The 20,186-nt window shown below is 40.3% G+C and overlaps 1 protein-coding gene across 7 annotated transcripts in view; it reads left to right on the forward strand.

Moving 5' to 3' along the window:
• Positions 1-287: 287 nt before the first annotated feature.
• ryr1b (ryanodine receptor 1b (skeletal)) overlaps positions 288-20,186 on the forward strand; it is a 96,506-nt gene continuing 76,607 nt past the window's right edge. For all 7 annotated transcript variants that reach the window (XM_088079224.1, XM_088079226.1, XM_088079230.1 and 4 more), the window contains exon 1: positions 288-609. In XM_088079224.1, coding sequence (XP_087935350.1) covers positions 562-609 — 48 coding nt within the window. In that variant the 5' untranslated portion in view covers positions 288-561. The remainder of the gene's footprint in view (positions 610-20,186) is intronic.

Below are 20,186 nucleotides of genomic sequence, written 5' to 3' on the forward strand. Positions count from 1 at the left end.
CGTGCGCATCTCTTCTTACTGCACACTCCCCAAAGGCTAGTCCTCACCCCCCTTTCCTTTTATAGCTTCAGACATGTGGAGGGAGGGGAGGTGTGTGTGTATGTGTGTTTGTTGGAGGGGGTCAGCCTGTGTGAAGGAGTGGCCCACTTCTACAAACATGGCGGCACGATGGGATGGGAGCGGTGTAAATGTGTAACAAGGTACCTGCCCCTCCCTCCCTCCCTCCCTCCCTCATCTGCGGTTGGGGGATGCAAGCGGAGAGGAGAGAGAAGTCGGGGAGAGCCTCGCCTCCTGTCACTCTCTCTCACAACACCGTGAGAGCCACAGGACTCATGCTGTTCGCCAGCACACCCACACACACGAGCACCGAGAGCGAGAGAGACAGAGTGTGTGTGTGAGAGAGAGGGGGGGGTACAGCAACAAGAAAGGAAGGAGAGGTGCAACGTGGAGAACCACAGGGAGGGACATAGCAAAGGAGATAAAAATTACAAATCCTGAAGAGAGAAATTAGAAGGATTTTGTCTTTTCTCCCGAGGAGCTGCGAATAACCCTCGGCGAAGGATGGCAGAAGGGGGAGAGGGAGAGGAGGAGATTCAGTTCCTGCGAACGGTGAGTCCTGCTTACTTTCCTTTTTGGGAAACCTGCATTGGCTGCCTGAGAGGAGATGGAGGAGATGAGGAGTTATGAGGACAGTGAGGAAGGAAATTAGATCATATTTTACTGAGGAGAAGCAATAAATTCATTCTCTACGTGACAAAACTTTTGATCTAAATTTGACTCATGACCTTTCAGCATCAGCTTCGCTGCTCCTCAGTGTCAACTGGTTGAACAGTTTCTTCACTTACATCGCTTTTGCTTTTCTGGCATTGGATATTTAAGTCAAACCTGTAGTTGCAGTTCTCAGAGCCAAGGCCTGTTTCTGTATATAGTTGACTATTTTTGCGGTGCCCTGAATGTGCCATGACCTGCTTATTAGTTGCTCTCTTTAAACTTGGTAATTGATTCCTTTAATCTCGTGTGAGCGCAGAAATCCAACCCACATTACATGATCATATTTTGATCTTTTAAGAATGCAAAGCTCATTGTTTCACCCTAATCTCTTCTATATTACGTCCAGAATGTTCTGGGCTGAAGAATAGGTGGGTAACTCTGTGTGTGTGTGTGTGTGTGTGTGTGCGGTGTGTGTGTGTGTGTGTGTGTGTGTGTGTGTGTGAGTGTGAGAGAGAGCCCAGATAGATAGACAGGGGCTGGTGCATCTGTTAGCATCGTTATCTATTTTTATCTGAGGAAAGTAGAGCCTGTCAGTGTGGGGTGAGGAAGCAGAGCAACAAGCTACCCAGAGCCTGCAGGGGACAGCTGGCCAAAGGCTGCATGTCTTCCTTGGAGGAGCGAGCATATAGTCACAGGAGAGAGATGTCCAGTTCCAGCGTCAAAGTCAATGGGGGACGACCCCCGAAAAATGACCTAAAACTGCTGAGTTGGAGAAATGGTTTTATAAAGCTAGAGAGAAAGAGAAAGAGAGAGAGAGAGAGAGATTGTACTGTATGTGTGCACTATCTGAGAAAGATACAATATTTAATTGTCTTAATATATTAATTTTAATTGATTCCATTTGTTTCCATGCACCTGAACCTATAGTTGACCAACCTTTGGATTTTAAAAAACGCAATCAGGATGCCAAAAACTGCTATTGATACCAGTAATTAGCTGAAAGATCATAAGTTAGGTTACTGCAAGAGCCAGTGTTTTAAGTCTAAAGCTGAACAATATATTTGATATCAATATCAACATATGAATAGCTTTTATATCCTTTAAAGCAAACTGACAAACTTTTATATTCAAGCTGTCACCCTTTAAAAAACAAAAATTTTAATAACTTTTGGTAATTGAATCATATTATTAATGACAAGATTGGAAACACTTGACTCAGGTTGTTAATAACATGATGAGACTCTAGTGACAGTCAATAATCAATAATACAGAATTATTGCAGGCCCTATTTAAGGGCATTAAAAAAGCAAACTGAACGACAGACATGGCCATAGGAGCGACATGTAAAGTGGATAGTGAGGTCTGCTGCTTTCAGGAGCAGGGGAAAGTAGAATATATTTACAATGAAAGATGAAATTGTCAGATTTGGGTTATTTATTTGTGATTTTTTTTTCTAAAAATTACATATTTGATGTAAAAAGCAGTTGGCCGTAGCAGTAGGTAATTTCATGTTATATAATTTGGCCACCATTAAAAAAAAAGTTTGAACACCCCTGCTCTCATCTCTACTCACTTTATTTGTCTTTGAGAGGAGGAGCATCAACAAAACCTCCACAGTGGAGCTGCAACAATTAATTAATTTATCGGTTAGTTGTCAAATATTAAATTACTCGCCATCTAATCTGATAATCGATTTATTGGTTTGAGTAAGCTTTTACAGAAAAAAGTCAAAAGTCTCAGAATATTTTCTGGTTATTTTACTAATCTATAACAGTAAACTATATTTCTTTGGCCTATTGACAAAACAACATCAGGCTGAGCTTTGGGAAGCACCAGTCAACATTTTTCACCATTTTCTGACATTTAATAGATGAAAAAGTAATCAGTTAATCAAGAAAATACTCTGCAGATTAATCAGCAATAAAAATAATCATAAATTGCAGCCCTACTCCACAGTGAAATGTGTTTCTGTTTAAGTGGACCTCTACTTTCCTGCAATGTTTACCTCACTGTCACTTGAATCTAGTTGGCTGTGAAATAATAGTTCAAGGACAAATAGGCCAGACAACGGCATGCAAAAAGACCACAGGCAAATTATATTGATGGACGGGATTCCTGCCGAGCTTGTGGAGTCAGCTCACAACTTCCACAAGACGGCATTACAGAGCAGCTGTTGCTTCTGTTCCAAAAGTATAAACTGCCTTTTTTTCTCCTCCTCTGAAATTGGCAAATGAATGTTGAGACACAACAGTGCAAACACTTCGAATACCTTCAGCGGGTTGGTCCTTTGGTTCAAGAGGCTCAGTTAGGATGAAACTATTAGACACCATCACTTCAAAAGGAAAAACAATGCAGCTCTTTGTGAATTATTAATGTGTTGTGTACTTCAATGGGTCTATCTTTGACACTAACAGTGTTGGGGTCAGGGGTTCAATCCCCACTGGGGACACAGAGCTAAAAATGTAAGTGTCTTGTGGTGCTGTGACGATGCTTGGATTAAAGCGTACGCCAAATGCTCTGTGTTATCAGGCTTTTAATTAGAGGACAGTGATGGGAGGCATTGTGTGAGTCAGCTGTTTCTCTCTGCTGGGGTTTTTCCCTGGGTTATGTTGGAGGTGGGAGGTGTGATGAAAGCGGAGTGAGAGCAAAGAGGACTTTTTACCCCACCTGGACCAGCTGGGGAAGCAGACTGTAGTCTTATATTCACCTCATATAATCTGTTCATAGTGACATAACTTGACATGGAGGTTCACAGCCTGTGTGCCAAGGCTCAGCAGGGGTTTAGCTCAGTCCATCACTATTTTCTTCTAGCGGTCATTGTGTCATCTTATAACGATTTCATGAAATCTTTTGAAAATGAACAGCTGTATAAAAGAATTGTCATATATCACACAGTGGTGTCTAGTTTAGGATAACAAACTTGTGATTTAAAAAAAAAAAAAACAACAACTCAAAATTTATCCTAATAGAATGTATTGTTAACCAAAAAAAGTCCTTTGTTTTCCTCAAATGTAGCCTTTATAAGCTCAAAGCTATGCACATGTTAGCAGATTTTACTGTGTATCAATATTTATAGCGAGCCTACAGGTCTTTCAGAGTCCTAAAGGGAGTGTTCACCCCAAAATCAGAAATATGTATGTGAACGCTTACCTGTAGTGCTATTTATCAGTCTACATTGTTTTGATGTGAGTTGCTGAGTGTTGGAGATATCGGCCGTAGAGATGTCAGCCTTCCCTTCATTATAATGGAACTAGATGGAACATTTGAAAAACTCAACAGCAGTGTCTCTTTCTAGAAATCATGTCTTAGTTACTCTAGATAATCCACAGACCTTTATCATGTAGGAACTGTTCTTTATCTGCCAAACTACACTGTCCAACCGAATCCCCTCGCAGAGGGAAGCGTGCTTCTGCTCATGGACGAGAGGCTCATGCTCTCGACAGTGTGAGATGTAAACAGTTATATTGCCCTCCTCGGCTGGGCTGTAACATTATCTAGCTCAGTGGTGCTAGGAGAGCAAGCAGTAGATACAGGCTTCCTTCTGTGTTGTGATACTGTTGTACTTTGGTAGAAAGAAAACAGTTCCAACGTGAAACTGCTCCGTTAAATTCAAGAGAAGACATACATCTCTATGGCTGATATCTCCAACACTCAGCAACTCACACCAAAACAATCTACATTCATATTTAGAGCTACAGCTAACAGGGAAAATACAGTTTTGGTTTTGGGTTGAACTGTCACTTTAAGATGTTTCCATTCATTCTCATCTGGCACAGTATGGGTTTTCACTGTGACAGGCAGCTTTTCTGCTCGCGTAAGTGTAGAGTTGATGCCATATAAGTTGGGCCTGATCTAATTAAAGCTGCATTTTGGAGAAACTGAAGCTTTCAAAACTTAAACACTTTGGCTTTTGCATGATATAAGACCAAGCAGGAAGGGTGAGTGCTGTGGAAACCACTGACAAAATAACTTGGCTTCACAGAAATTCACTGGAGACTCCAATAGCACATGAAAAATTAGGTTAGTTTAAATCACATTGGTGTTGTACAGAAGAGCCATGATACCATAGAAATGCAGTTCACTTCACTGCCAGATGCTCTTAATTTTTTTTCTCTCTCTTGTATCGCAGTTGTACAAGGTTTAACCTGCCATGCTTTGTGAGCTAAGAAATCAACGGAAGGAAAAACATTTTCCATATTTTTAAAATCATTAAGATCTCCCTTGTCCCCCATGTGGTTCTAAGTGTAACAAATGGAACAAATACACAAACTCTACAGCAGGTTGTACAGGCTTGCCCTTCGCTCCTGTCAAAGTAGTTGTGAGCATGTAAGTGTTCCTTTGAGGAATCTATCGCTGTCTATTTGAGAAAGGAGCTGAAAAAATGCTAGCAGTGTAAATCCTGTCAGTTCCTCTATTTTTATCCTTTTCTCTGTTACTCTACTTGTTTTTTCATCCTTGCTGGGAATCCTCCAAATAAGATAAAAAGCTGTGGGGGTGTGAGTTTGGGAGTAAGACATGGTAGTCTTACCACATTTGTATTTTTTCCCCATGTTTTTTTTTGTTTGATAGCAGGAGAAGAAAAGAATAGGAGACTAGATCTTTCAAATGCTGAATCCTGTTCAGTTTAACAGATGGAAAAAAATGTTATGGATTTATGTCTTTTCAGCAAATCTCAAGTGAATGTTTTCACATCACAAAAAGGCCACACACACACAGTTTGCTCAGCAGTGCAGCTCTATTCTATTCTAGGTGTCATTGTGTTATTCTTATATGGCCCAGGTCTGTGACTCATACAGTGCTCAGTGAGGCTTCTCCACGCTCGCTGGTGGAGTGTAGCCATGCCACCTGCTGTACAGTAGCAGGTTACTTAAATTCTCCATCCACTCAAACAAAGTGGATGTTGAATTACTGCTATCAGGTATAAAAACACCACCCTGAGAGCACTTCAGCCCCCACATTAGCTGTCAAGAGATTGGCTTAGCTTGCAGCAGTCTTACCTTTTCTCTTTAGAAAAAGCCACAGACTGCTGAAATGTCTGTGAGCTATAAACACTTGAGAGCTTTCATCAGGTAACCTGGAGTTCATACAATGGTGCAGTTTCTCTGCAGGTGACGGTAAAAGCTGTGTCACTGTTTCACGATGCCACATTTGCGGTGTGAATCACATAGGCGAGTGAGTTTGAAGGGGTATTCGAGTTCCAGTCTATAACAGCAGTTTCTTATTATAGTTTGCCACTATAAGTGCACACACTCTGGAGGGAGAAACCAGAGGAGTCAGTGTCCTACTTGCCAGCATCCTTCGGGAGAAGTGGTGTGTGTCTCTGTGTGGATGTGGGTGTGTGCCTGTAAAGTGAACGGAGATCTTGTTCATTGTTGTGACTGTCAGTTGTGACAAATGCAGGCTGAAGACGCCTCAGTGACTTTTGTCAGAGCTGTACAGGCTGTGATGTTGACAGGAAGCACTGATTTGGCGTTTTACAGTTTCAAAGGTGACGTTATGTCCCGGTTAAAACCAGACTACAATAGTTTGAAAGGGGAAATGTGTATGTCAAGGTCATATACAATGTTTTAACAACTTTTAAAAAACTATATTTCAATGTCATACGGGTCCGACTACACGCTGAAGTAAGTCTTTGAAAGGCAGTGCAAACAACCTGGACGTCTTTCAATTTTCAGCCCAGGTTCAGCCCAGCCCAGATTTAAATGCAGGCATCGAGAAGTCTTTTGACCTGTAAATGAATAATTCAGTGCTGGGTGGATATTAGTTTTTGGGGCGCTTGTTTTTGTTCTTGTGTCTGCTTTTAAGTCTGATTTTACCAGTGACTGTTTTTTCCCCCTGAATTTTACCTTTATGTGATGGACAGTAGATACAGACAATAGATGCAATGAAGGTCACTGGCAGGCTTGGTGAAGTTGCGGTGATGTCTTGTACCTCTTAACCACTCAGATGTCCCACTCGTGACTTTTTAGGCTAGGTTCCCATGGCCTGATCAGTTTTGCACTCAGTACCAAGTTGTTACAATACCCACATTTGTCCAGCTCTATTACCAAAATCTATCTCACATCCCTCTGTGTCATTGGAATAATTAGTATAATCAAGAGTTAATTAGAGTAATCATTTTTTAAAATAACAAATGTGTTGTCTACAAATGGTTCTAGCTTTAAATAGATTTATTAAGGTATCTGAAAGGAGTCTTACTCTGATCTACTGGATCAGATGATGAAATGTTTAATGAAATGCTATTTCTGCCCGCGTCTGTCCTATTGGGCCTAATGAAAGAAACGATACACAAACAAATTTTATTTTATCTTTGCTCATATCCACAATATGTTCTTATTTTGTCAGTACCCATCAATATCTGGGATTCACCAATGTTTTTTTTTATTTTATTTTTTCTCTTCTGTGAGGTAAGAGAAAACTTTACAAGTGGTCAAGATCACTCATACCAAGATGAGAGAAAAACATCTAATTTTCACAGACCACAAATTGTTGACAAATAAGTTTTACATTTGAGGGACTTTTTAAAAATGCAGGGATATCATTTAATGAAATTAGGATTATGTTTTACAGTAACAAGATTGCTCACTCTGCCTCTCTCACCCTTGTTAGACCTGGCATCAACATGCGTCTCTGGTGATCTGATCACAACTGGATAGCGCTAAATACGGGTATAAATAGCCACCAAGATGCATTTCTTGCTGAGGTGGTCTGGGATGCATTTGACCACATATCTTTTTTAGTATGAACGCTAACGCCATTCTGATGTGTCTCTGACAAGGACTATGTCATCGGTGTAGGATGTGGTGGTTGTTTTGGTGACAGTGAGCTAATAACATACCCATTTTATGTAGAGTTGGACAAAGTGATGCATGACCGTCCATCATTTTGTCCTGTGGAAGGAGATGTGTCAGCTTTACTGACACAACTAACTTGAGTAGCAAGCATGCTACAGAGCAGCTAGCAAAATGGTGGACATATAAACAGTGTGCTGGACAGTAACCAAATCTGAACACAGGTGGTCAGCTGGAGACGCATGATAGGTATGAATGGCAATGTGTCTTGGCTGTCCATATCACTGAAATGCATGCTCATACCAGATCTAAACAGGCTCTTTGTCCCTCTTTTTTAGACACATTTCCATTTTCCCAGACCCCTTCACTGTTATTCTTTATCTGGACACTCGATGTCCTCGGACTTTCCGTTAACTCCAGATCCTGCCACTCCCATCTACCCTCCAATCACCTCATTCCCCTCCCTTAAGCTTCCCCCATCTCACGACCTGCACCGCATTTCTTCATCAGCCCAGCAGCAAATATCCCGGTCCTGTCCCCAGTCAGTTGTCAGATAGTTGTTTTTTTGTCATGCTTATTTTTTTCGAGCAACCTGTACCTGCTTGTCAACGTACCTGTCTGTCTAAGCTTATTTGCATCTCCCACTAGTCATTAAATCACTGAATTGTCCCTATCAACCTTGGCCATCTGCGACTGTCACTCTTTCTTTGGGATGCTGATTTCAGTTTCTGCAGTTGAGATTATAACTGACAGAGGAAACCAAAAACTTTTATACATATTAAATTGGTTACACTGCTGTTTATTTGTACAGAGACACAGTCACTCCGTGTTTTTCATCCCAACTGTCCTTCCTAGTACCTTCTTCCATACACACACACACACACACAGTGTGTGCATCAGTGAGTTATAGCAGCAGCAGATTTTGGGACAGCAGCAGATGAGGGCCAGGGGTGCGGGAAGTGGGGAGGGTGCGAGCGAAGCAGGGCTTTAGAAGTGCTGAGCCCAGGAGATGAACACTTCCGCAGCGGGGCAACAGTGCACACATAACCACACACACACACACACACACACACACACACACACACACACACACACGCACACACACACACACACACACATGCAGCACCTGTTACTCCGCCTGCTTTGGTCACAGCAGTTTACACAATAAACAGGTGGTCTGCTCTGTCAGGCATGAGACATAGGGGGATCCTGCAGGAGCAAAGTGTTGCAAAGTGACAACTGTTATGAAACCTTTGTGTGTGTGTGTGTGTGTGTGTGTGTGTGTGTTTGTGTGTGTCAGTGTCAGCTCTGTCAGTGATTAGCTCTGTCACTTTACCACTTTAATGTAATGTAGTGCAATGTAATTTTATGTAGTGCACAATAATACATTAACCTTATGTAAAATAAGGATAGATACAATTTACCAGGTTTTAGTAAAATTGCTATTTTCTGCCTGTAGTCCCTGGGCAGGTAGATGAAACAAATAAATTTGATGTAAATAGAGAACAAAACACCAGGTCACAAAATTTTACAAACATTACTGTCCCCATATCCCACCCCACCTATTCATAATAAATCACAAATTTGTGCATAATTGCAACAATAAAATTGTCAGGGGACAGTCATTCCCACATCCTAAAACCACTTTTCCCCTCTCCCACCCTCCAGCATTCACAAATATGTGCAAAAGATACATTTAGTGTGATAAAAAAGAGATAGGTACAATGCTACACAGTCCTAAAATCTGAACTCCACTCCCCTACACACTAATTCACAAATGTGCACAAGTTTTGTCCATTTCCGCCGCTCATAGTTCAAAGACCGTAAAGTGAGACAGTGAATAATAGCTTAAAATAACGAGTCAGTCAAACTTAGATGGTGCCAGGACTAAACTCAAAAAGATGAAAAGATAAACAGACTCGCTCTAACCAGTCCATGTTCTAACCTCACACAAAAGAATACGCTCCTTAAAACTGGCGCAGAGAGCCTGACAATAAACAAAATCAGTAATGCCCGCATCAGCAGAGCTTTTCAGAGATGGAGAGAAAATTTTGCTAATTGTTTAGTTTTCTACGTACTGGAGCCAAAGGCTGATGATTGCGACTTCAATCTCATATTGATGTAGCTAACTTTAGTGGGAGCCACCAATCACTGTGTGTCCTCAGCTACAGACCACCTCACCGGGAGGAAAACACTGCTGCACTCAAATACACTACATCAATGTATGAGAAAGACTGGGTCACTGTATGAAGTGGGTCGTGTTCAGAAAGGCTGGCAGAGATACAGTTGATTTGTAGTAAAAGTGCTGGTATGATCGTTTCAAAGCCCTGAAGAGGCTAGTACAGCATAAAGTGTTCTGTAGCTAAACAAGTCCAGACGGCCGATGTTTACTTCATAATTTCTAACCGACAGTCTTTGTTCCAAGATGCCCCAAATCTTCCAGAATGTGTGTGCAGTCAGAGTTTTGTCAGAGATAGAAATGTGTTGGATTCACATTGCAGTCATTTGTTTTGAGGCTTTTGGATTATCCTGCAAAAGCTGTCTGGAAATTATAACAATATGATGTTATTAACTAAATAAGTTTGAGCGCGGGCTGAGATGAAACCATGATTCTTAACTTTGTTGGCTAGTTGAAGATATTTGTGGTGTAATGTTTAGGTTGCTGAATAGTTTCATAGATAGACTGCAGGTCTTTGTTGTATTTGCCTTCATGTATGCAGGGATTTTTCATATTTTCTCTCAGTCTTATATTCTCAGGCTATCAGACTATATTTTCATTTGGACCGAGGGATGTCGCTTGTCTTGCCCAATAAATCTCTATCTGCATATCAACTCATATTCAATATTTGTATTGCACATCTGTTTCAAACAGACCTGCTGGTCTGGAAAATACTTTGCTTACACTTAAGACAAATAGACCTTTTTTTTTTTTTAGAGTAGTGGATTTTGGATTCAGGCCAGCTAAAATAAATTATTTATAGCAATGTTTTCCTTTGAATTGCTGTTGTGTGCCAGACTTATCGTCTTTCAAAGGGCAGAGGCTGTTTAATGTTTGATGTGTGGTAGTTTGTAGCAGTTTAACTGAGCCGAAGGGGAAGGAAGTATCTGTGTGTGTGTGTGTGTGTGTGTGTGTGTGTGTGTGTGTGGGCTGTCAAAACAATATATGTCGATGAAATGAAACATGGTGTCTCGAAAGGCCCAGATGCACCAAACTAACATTAAAGAACTAGAGGTGACAAAGGCTAACTGTTGTGTTGCCTCAATTCTTTGCCTGCATGAGAGGAAAGAATGATATTTCAGTAACATAAAAAAAGACCAACCGTATTAAGAGTTTATTAGCTAAAGAAAAAGAAAAGTTTTCCTCATATAACAATTTGGGTTTTTAATTTTTTTTTATCCCACTCCTTCTTGGCTTGATTAATGGCTGACCCTTGTGTGTCAGGTCCCTTAGAAATTAATTTGCGAATGATCACAGTTTAATTCCAGAGTGTTTGTTTTGCGACTAAAATCCCTCTAAAATGGAACATATTCCTGTTATCTAGTAGATATTTTTCTCAGCAACCTTATCAAAAAATTTGGATCCTGTAAGAGTTGTAGCCATTGTTAAGATTTTAACCCTAGTTTTGTTGTCTGTGTTGCTGAAATGTGTAACCAGCTAAGCTTTTGATTAGGTCTCCTAATGTTAAATGTATTTCACTTTTTGGGCAGTGATTGGTTTATTTTGCTTTTTGCCTATCAGAAGTTACCAGCTAGTTTTCCTGCACTCAATGCTTTCCCGGTGAGCAAGAAAGTCTTGCTCTTTCTCCAAGTGCGGCCTCTAAGTATCTCTGAGTGAGACCTCTAAGTATCTGCTGGTCAGCAGAAGGAGGGAATGTGATAGTGACAGGTGCAGCCACCTAAAATAGGAGAGGAGTGGAAGGGGAAGGCCCACAGCAAAATGGTAGAGGTAATGGAAAAGGGGAGAGAAAGGAGGACTGCAATGAAATAATATGCGTCTGGAGAGAAAATTGAGTAAATCAAAAGAAATAGTGTGGAGCTAAAGTGAGCATGATGAAGAGACAAACAGACAGCAAAGACAAGGCTCTAAATCCTCTCGACTCTCTTTTGTGTGCGGTTGAAAGATTTATCGTCAGTGATTCAATGCAGCACAATAACTTTTCTGTCTTGAGCCACCTATAACTTCTGTGCAATGTAACTTATCTGCAAAATCCACATTAGACAAGAAACACACATTTATGTACACTCATATGACTGCAGTGACTCCTGCATCAATGCAGCAAATATTTCTAATTTAGTTATTTTTTTCACCAACATTTTGCCAGTGTTGTTAAGTGCATATTTATTTAGAGATTGAATAGTTATTAGTTTGTTTTATGCTGTTGTACTGCCATTTAGTCTGTAGGGACTTTTTCCATAATGTTTTTCCAGTCAAATGGAAACTTAGAAATTAAGTACTTACACACTACCTGAGTGGAAATTAAGTAATTAAGTCTATTGTGTTTCAATGCCAAAGGAGCCTTTGATGCAACAGAGTAAAAGCTTTTCTTTAAACTGAATGTAAGAAAAGTCTTTAAATTTAAAGAAAAGTCTTTAAATCTAATTTTTATGTATTTGTAATTGTTAAGGCATATTATAGTGGACTGTAGGGCTATCACACTGTGTGAGGCCATTAGTGATCCTGTGGGCCCTTAAAGAAGTATTTTACTGCTCGAAAGATGGACTATGCTGTGTGCAGTGAAAAAATTAAATACTCTTAAATTGGAGCTACACAACCAAAAAACAAAAATCAGAGGAAAAGAGCTGTGGCATTTGCTTTTGCTCAAGAGGTAGAAAACCTACAACTAACAGAATGCACTGTGCTGCACCAGACCAATAAACGCTCCCACTGGAGGGTGACATGATATGAGTTTGGCCATGATGAAACAGGAAACAATATGGCAGCCTGCTGGTAACAATACAGGAAATAGTATGTAACCCACTCTCTGTTGACAGTGTCTCGATTACAGCCAAACTGTGCACTAAAATGTGTTCCTAAAGACAGGCAAAACAGTGACAGAATCTTGGTTTATATTTGATCAGCACTGCCTAGTTTTACTGTTTGATCTGAGTTTGAGACACAGAAAGAAAGCGACAGGTCTCTCTCTCGATCCATTTCTACACTCTTTGTGTCTGTGGTGGTGGGCATGCAAAAATGCAGAAGTACAATCCGTAGTTCGAGCAACAGCCAGAGCACCAGAAATAATCAGCTGAATGTTGTGAAAAGCATTTTGAGCTGAGAGATGAGCAGGGAGATCTCGTTGCTGGTAAGATGGAGAGAAGTTTACCGTAGTTCATTAACACATACTACAGACATTATCATGATACAAAGCTGGTTGAACATGGGCAAAGTATCTGTTTAATTGTATTAAAATGATAAGAAAAAAGGACATATGTAAGGTCATTGAAAAAGGAATGCTAAATTACCATGTTATTAGATAGATGGGAGAGAGGGGAAGAAAAGCGATACCTTCAGACTATGGTTGAGCTGCTTATCACAAATTTAGATCCTGTGTGTAGCCTTTGTCAAAAAATATATATTGATGCCATAAATCTCAGTGCTGGCCTGGACTTCCAGGTTAGGCTGCATCATGACAGTTTTTTTTATAGATTGTTAATTGTTACATGCAAAAGAAAACAAACTATCACCATCTAATGCCTGGAAAGACAGTCAAACATGATTTGTCAGTTTTTGGTAAGCAGATCACTGCAGTAAAAAGTGTGATTTATCCAGCGCTAAATCTATCTGTTTACACTGCAGTAAGTTAAGGAGATGGTTTGGCTATTTTAGAGGTGATGTGTAAGAGATGATGTGTAGTGTATGTAACCTAAACTCTCAGTCAGACTTTGTACTCGCACTTGGTGACTCCCGTCTTATCCTCAAGCAGCACAGACCTATAACCCTCAATCTGCAGTGTCAGGTGATGGGTTTGAAAATGTGCTAATCTTGAAATGCTTTTTTTTTTGGAAGAAAGACACAATGTAGGGGTCAGTAAGGGAGAAAATATGAAGGTTTTATTCTTGGAGAAATTTATCAACCAGTGGAGAAAACATGAGCAAGAATGCACAATTAACACAAGGCCTGTTTGACTGCAGTCTGTAATGGAGAATCCTGACAGTGCACCTGCATGCTCTGTTCCTGTTTTCAAAGGGAAACCCCACCACCACGCTCCCCTCTGCCTTATTGAACTGTTCTCTCACTCTCCACCCACATACTGTGCAATGTGCTGTCCCTCACTCTTTTTATGTCTGCAGAAATATAATCAATGTCCTGAGGGTGGACTGTATCAGCACACTTTGGTCAGAGCGTCAGGCAAAAAATGTGAACTGTAAAGAAACTATCGACATGTCATTTCTTTGAAGAGTGATTTGATTACCAGGCAGGTGATTAAGGGGCATTGATGTGGCCTTTTGTCAATAAAGAATTTGAGACCAGTATTGAGTTAAAAATATTCAGAAATCAGTCACAAACCTAAATAAACAAATCTTAGTGAAACAGTAAAAGACTACTTTAAAACCACCATGTTAACTTGCCAACAAAATACATTTAAAAAACATAATTTTAAATATAATTGTTGTTGTTTTTGTCGTGAAAAACAATGTGCCCCATTTGGTGCAAAAGGTTTTAAGCAAAGCCAAACGGAGTAAACATTAGCTGTTGCCAAAAACTGAGGCCTCTCTGTCTCTCCATCTCTCCCCTTTGCCTCAATAGGTGTGGTTTCCATTAACCCTTATATTGCACAAATCGGAATTCTGAATATAAAATATGCCTAAAAGAAACATGTCAGTTTCACAGGAGGTGGTATTTCAGGCAATTTGAAAAAGCAAAAAACAAGTGTACTTCAAAACATGTGCGTCAGCTGCTTCCAGTGTGTTTGGGCCATGAGTTTACCCAGTAGGTGATTTGTCAATTTTTAACGGAGGGGGACGAACAAAATATATAGCTACCTAAATTAGAAAGCAAACTCTATAATAAGAATAGCCTTTGGCATTAAAACAACCACAACTAAACTGCTATATGTCTGTGTCTCCTAGTTACAGGTCACATACCACTTTGTTTTTTATGGTAATGAAGGCTTATCACTGTTGATGTGTTCTGATAGTCTTTATTGTACCAACACGCAGTTAAATGTCAAGTAAGGGAAATAACTTTCTGGACACTGCAGTGGATTATAAAGCCACCAGCCACAGTGTCACAGTTTTTGCATGTCAAATATCATATTTCAAAGTCAGCAAGTCCTGAACCAGCAGATTACTTGCTGTAAGTGAGGACTTGCTGGATGCTTGTGTTCGTTTTCCATCAGCATCAGTTGAGACAATGTAAAAATACAATATCAACCTCCTGTGCTTCTCTAAAAATGTCCCACACAGCAGGTTACCAGACAAAATAATCTCATTGCTCTCACTTAGAGACCATATAGTATATGTCCTCTTTCCCCACCTGTATCTTTGAGGATATCCTCCGTAAACAAAAGTGTCACTGCATGCCACACTAAACTTAACAACCTAACACACTATCTGCCGATCAGCTACGTTCACAGTTGGATAATTACACCTTGGTGCCCCTACTGTTTTTCGTCTTAGTTCAGCAGGGCATGAAAGGATCGGAGGGAGCAGATATCTCTCACCATTTTGCATCAGTGTGCTTGTTTGCTTCCTGTGTGGTTCGGGCAGCGTGCCTGCTTGTCTGGGGAACCCTGGCTACCCTCTGTCTGCATGTGCACCAACAGACGGCCCTAGAGAATATACAAAGGTGTCTGCTTTCAGGCGCTATCTGTGCCTCTGGCTGTAAATCTGTGCTGCATTATACACCTCTATTTGCGCACACTAGTGTGTTTGTTTGTGTAACTGTCAGTTTACATCCAATTGTCTCTACCTCTCTCTCTGACCCCCCAACATCCACATAGCCTAGATGCCTCAAGTCCAAACATGGTTTGACTGTAACCCTACACCCACCATGTTGATAGGACATCGAATGTGTTTCATGTACACGTCTTCGCCCACCACCCGGGTTTTACATGAGTAGGTCAGGTGGGTGATAACTAGCACTTCCTGGCATTCACTCAACACTGCCTACCTGTTTTTACTCAGATTGGGTCATATGAGATTAACAAATAACCAGGAGTTGCAGTTGGCTTACTACAAAGCGTCAGGTGCACATCCTTCAAATCCTGAAAGCTGCCTCTATTAATATAAGCATGAGTTAAGCTCAAGGGTTTGTGTGATGTCTAAGTCAGCTTTTCACATGGTCACTTTGGAAGTGATTCACTCTGTGTGACTCTTGGAAGGACACAGCTCTGGAGCTGCTGAAGTGCTTGACAGATTTCCATTATAAATTTGTGCGTCCTGACGTTCAGGGTGGAATAACAGATCCAGCAAAGTGCTGGCAAACATTGGCTGAGGCTCATGTGTTTATCTGCTCCACCAGCCAGTTCCACAGGTAATCAACCATTTTCTCAAGCAACCGTCATAGGTGCTTAATATCATACATAAAGGTATGCTACACAGAATTAAAAAAAATAAAATCCATAGACTCTTAGAAAAGTAATACCCCTCAGTCATCCCTTATGACCCACTTCAAGTGTGTGGTATTTTCCAATTTTGTTCTTATTTTGCTGTGTTCAGGACGTTCCAGGGCACAGCAGGCAGGAATGTCATATGAAAAGGTAGCAACCAGGTGCCATACTGAAGGCAGCAAGAGAAAGATACAAAAATTGTGGACAAAGCACAGTAAAAAATGCAAATATAGCAATCAAGAGTGAGTTTGGGGGTTGGCTTTCACTTAAATGTTTGCTGGCAATACTGTTTATTGGACTACATTTAAGACTTTAACATCTCTGCAAGTTTCAGAATCATTTCTGTTCATTTGTAGGATAAACGGTGGGTTTGTTGTTCTTCTTAATTTGATAATTTTCTCTATGATGTTAACAGACCCCCCTAGACAATCATATTTTATTAGAATAATGTTCCCACTGTCATTTACTGACCGGGTTTACAGTTATTCATGCATCTCATTGATAATCCAGATCACATATTTCTATAAAAAAAAGCTCTTTTCGTGATTTAAGAACATGTTGACAAAATGATTTACATTCATGAAAAATGTTATTCAGATAAAGGAATTACATATAAAATTTTCTCTGCAACTTTGAGGACAGGGCTGTGCGCCCTAATCCCGGTCTCACAGTCTTCCTCCGGGTTTTCTGCCTCTTTCTGATCTTGCCGACAGAGAGAGAATGATTGAAGCAGAGTCAATCTGCCACGTGAGACTGTGTCTGTAGAAATAGACAGAAGCCACTGGGTAGGACTGCTGTATAACATTGGGGCATATATCGTCTATGGCTGTCATCTGATCGCACATCTTGTCTCAGAGCAATGACTCACTCGGTTGCTTCAGTCTGCTTTTAGACACCCACAAGCTCAGCCCTATCTCCTTAATGGGGACTGCAGTCTGAGTCCATATGCGCTGTCCTCAAAACATGGCCAGTTTAGCCCATTTTGCCCCTCTTACTCAGCCCAACAGCTTAGCTTTTTCTGTGGCCTGACAGCTTATCTGCAGTGTAGTCAGTCCTGATTAACAAAGATCCATGTCGGCCCATATAGCCACTGGTCTGAAACTCAGCTTTGAAGTAGTGTGAGTGATATGTGTTGCTGTTGTATGAGGGAGAAGGGACAGATATTCCACCACTTTGTTTTTTTCTGTTTTTTAAAAACTTTACATTTACATCTTTTCCACAGAAGTAATGTCTGTATGGTCTATATAGAGTTTTAGTAACACTTGAGTTGCACTGAGTGCTGTTGCTCATGTCTGCAGTGAAGAAGAGAGGGCACATTGCTCCACTTTCCGGAGTGCACAGCAGTGAACACGAGGACAGGACAGGACAGAGGAGACATTTCGAGGCTGAGGAGAGATAGATGATAGCCCTGTGGAAGGAAGGGGGGACACTCTTCAGCCAGAGAAACACTAGAGGCTTCTGGGTATAAGAGAGGAGTAGATGTTACGAGGTCACCGAACTGCATCACTTTCCATTTTCCTGCTATGTGCCATAAACAGAGACATGCAAACGGCTGCGCTGCCCTCGGCGTTGCTTTAAAACACCTGCCTATAAACACTATAAGTCACTGGTGGTGCTGAATCACCAGGGGACTGTGCCATGAAGCTGGTCTACAGAGCAAGGTTTTCTTTGACTGAGCTGGCTCGACAAACCCTAAAGCCTTGAACAGAGCGAACAGGGTACCCCGAAGGTGATTAACACCTCTCTGTTAACTCAGACTTTCTGCTTCAGTGCATCATTTGACACTTGATCGACCGTGTGCCGCCTCCTTTCGCCTTTGAAGAATATTAACATGTATTACAGCACAAAGCAACACTATTGCTTCAATTATGCAAGAGTTGCCAGAAAATGACATATACTTTGCACAAGTTCATATATATCTATTTAGCCTATTTTTATCACTCTTTTATTTCTAATGTGACCACTGCACATTCTGCAGCTCTTAAACTTTAGCATTTATGCCGCAGATTTAAACATTCTAATCATCCCTGATGAAGGAGACGTATAAATCACTTTAGTTTTTGGACAAATCAAAGTGAAATTTCTTTTATGGTTTGAAAAATATTTGTGATAAATACCAACAACAGACTAATCTATTAGCTGTAATATAATAGCAGTGAACAGATTTTGGCAGATCAGAACTAAGCATATAAACACTGTGAGCAAATTGAGCAGAAAACACTCATTCACATTTAGGAGTTCAGTGAGAGCTGCAACCATGTGAATAAAGTTAACAGTATTCTTGCTCAGAATTTCTCTGATGAACTCTAGGTACCTGTGTAAAACAAACAAACAAACAAACAAACAAACAAAACCCTGCTTTGCGATGCATACAGCAATACTGTTACTGTACAGCTTTGCTTGGTGGTATTTCTGTAATATTATGGTTTAACAAGTTGGATGAAGTATCTTTATAATGTTTTCTCTCAGCTGACGATGTGTGTCTCTCATATGCTGACACTGATTATAGAGTGATGCAGCTCAAATCAGCAGTTTAAGGTGCTTTTCAGCTGATTTCAAGCTGAAACTCAGAACAAAAACTGCTCAACATACCTCGCTAAGACACTACTCTTACTTTGTGGTACACTCCTCAGGGCAAAGACAGTGAGAAGGTTAAGAACCAGAAGACAGAGTGATTCATTAGTTGTTAGGTGAGAGGGGAAAAAAGTCTGGAATCTGTCCAGAACTGTTGAGAGGAATGTAAGTGAGGTTAAGTGATGGATCCACTTGCGTAATGACTGAGGTGAAGGAACAGCTGGGAATGTTGAGTGTCAGGTGTGCGTGTCACAGGGGAGGGGGTGTTTATTGCTGTATTTACACCAGTCACTGGAGGGTTCCAGCATTGACCAGGAGCAACAAATTACTGTCTGTTAGCATTCTGCTTGTGCAGCTGAGTTGCATGTATCCATTGTAGCAACATGCACTGAGAGGAACTATTTGTAGTCTTCTCTACTGGCCATTTAATGGACAACTATTACTTCTAAACAACAAATTATGTATGGCCTATTACAGCTCACCATTTTACAAATCTACCAATGTCAGATTTTTTAACACATTTTTTTTCAGCTTTGCAGCTAGCCAGTTGCTTTTAATATATGTGTACATATACTTATATTTTATTGATTGTTTCGTTTATTTTATTTTTGGTTTATTTTGTATATTTAACTCTGTCCCATGTTGCACAAGTTTTACACGGTTTTTTAATAATAATAATACTGATAATATTAATAATAATAATAATTTCTGATTGAACATCAGACTCTTTAAACTCGCTTTAGTTGTCTAATCCATGAGCATTAGTGAGCGTGATGTGTTTCTAAGTTCTTTTATTATTGTATGGCAGTAGAGTCTAAGTCCAAATTGACTTGAAAAAAGTTATTTCTGCATTACTTTAAGTTACATAACTTTGACAACAATTAATACAGACTTAAAGCTACATTGTGCAAATTTAGGGGGATATTTTTGGCAGAAATAGAATACTATGATACTATTATAACTATGTTTTCCTTTATGTACAATCACCTGAAACTAAGAGTCTTGTTGTTGTTAGCTTAGAGTGAGCCATGGAGTCCACTATGCTGTTTCTACAGCAGCCCAGAATGGACCACCAACACAACAGCTCTAGATTGTGCCATTCACATTTTTTGCGTTGGCCACTGAGTTCTCCTACATGCTTGGCACATGGGAGAGGTTTCAGTTGCTTGCAGTCTGAACCCTCAATACTAGATGAGTAAAGTAAGCTTGTTAATTGGTGTCCATTAAGTGTCGAAATAAAAGTATGAACATGCATTTAAAACTTGCAGGGTTTGAAAAATTGCCAGCACCAATGAAAAGTATTAAAGGGAAAATTTTCATTAAATTCCTTAGTGCGTGCTATACTGACTGAGAAAGTAGAGTTCTCCAGCTTGCACAGCCGAATAAATGGCTGAATATTTGGGCGGCCGTGGCTCAGGAGGTAGAGCAAGTCATCAGCTAATTAGAAGGTTGCCAGTTCAATCACTGATGTATCTAATTTGCATTCGAAGTGTCCTTGGACAAGATACTAAATACCAAGATACAAGATACTAAATACCAAATGGCACCCGATGGCTTT

This window comes from Plectropomus leopardus, chromosome 6 (assembly GCF_026936395.1).
Source record: "Plectropomus leopardus strain MGB_pleo_1.0 chromosome 6, ASM2693639v1, whole genome shotgun sequence".
NCBI lineage: Eukaryota > Metazoa > Chordata > Actinopteri > Perciformes > Serranidae > Plectropomus > Plectropomus leopardus.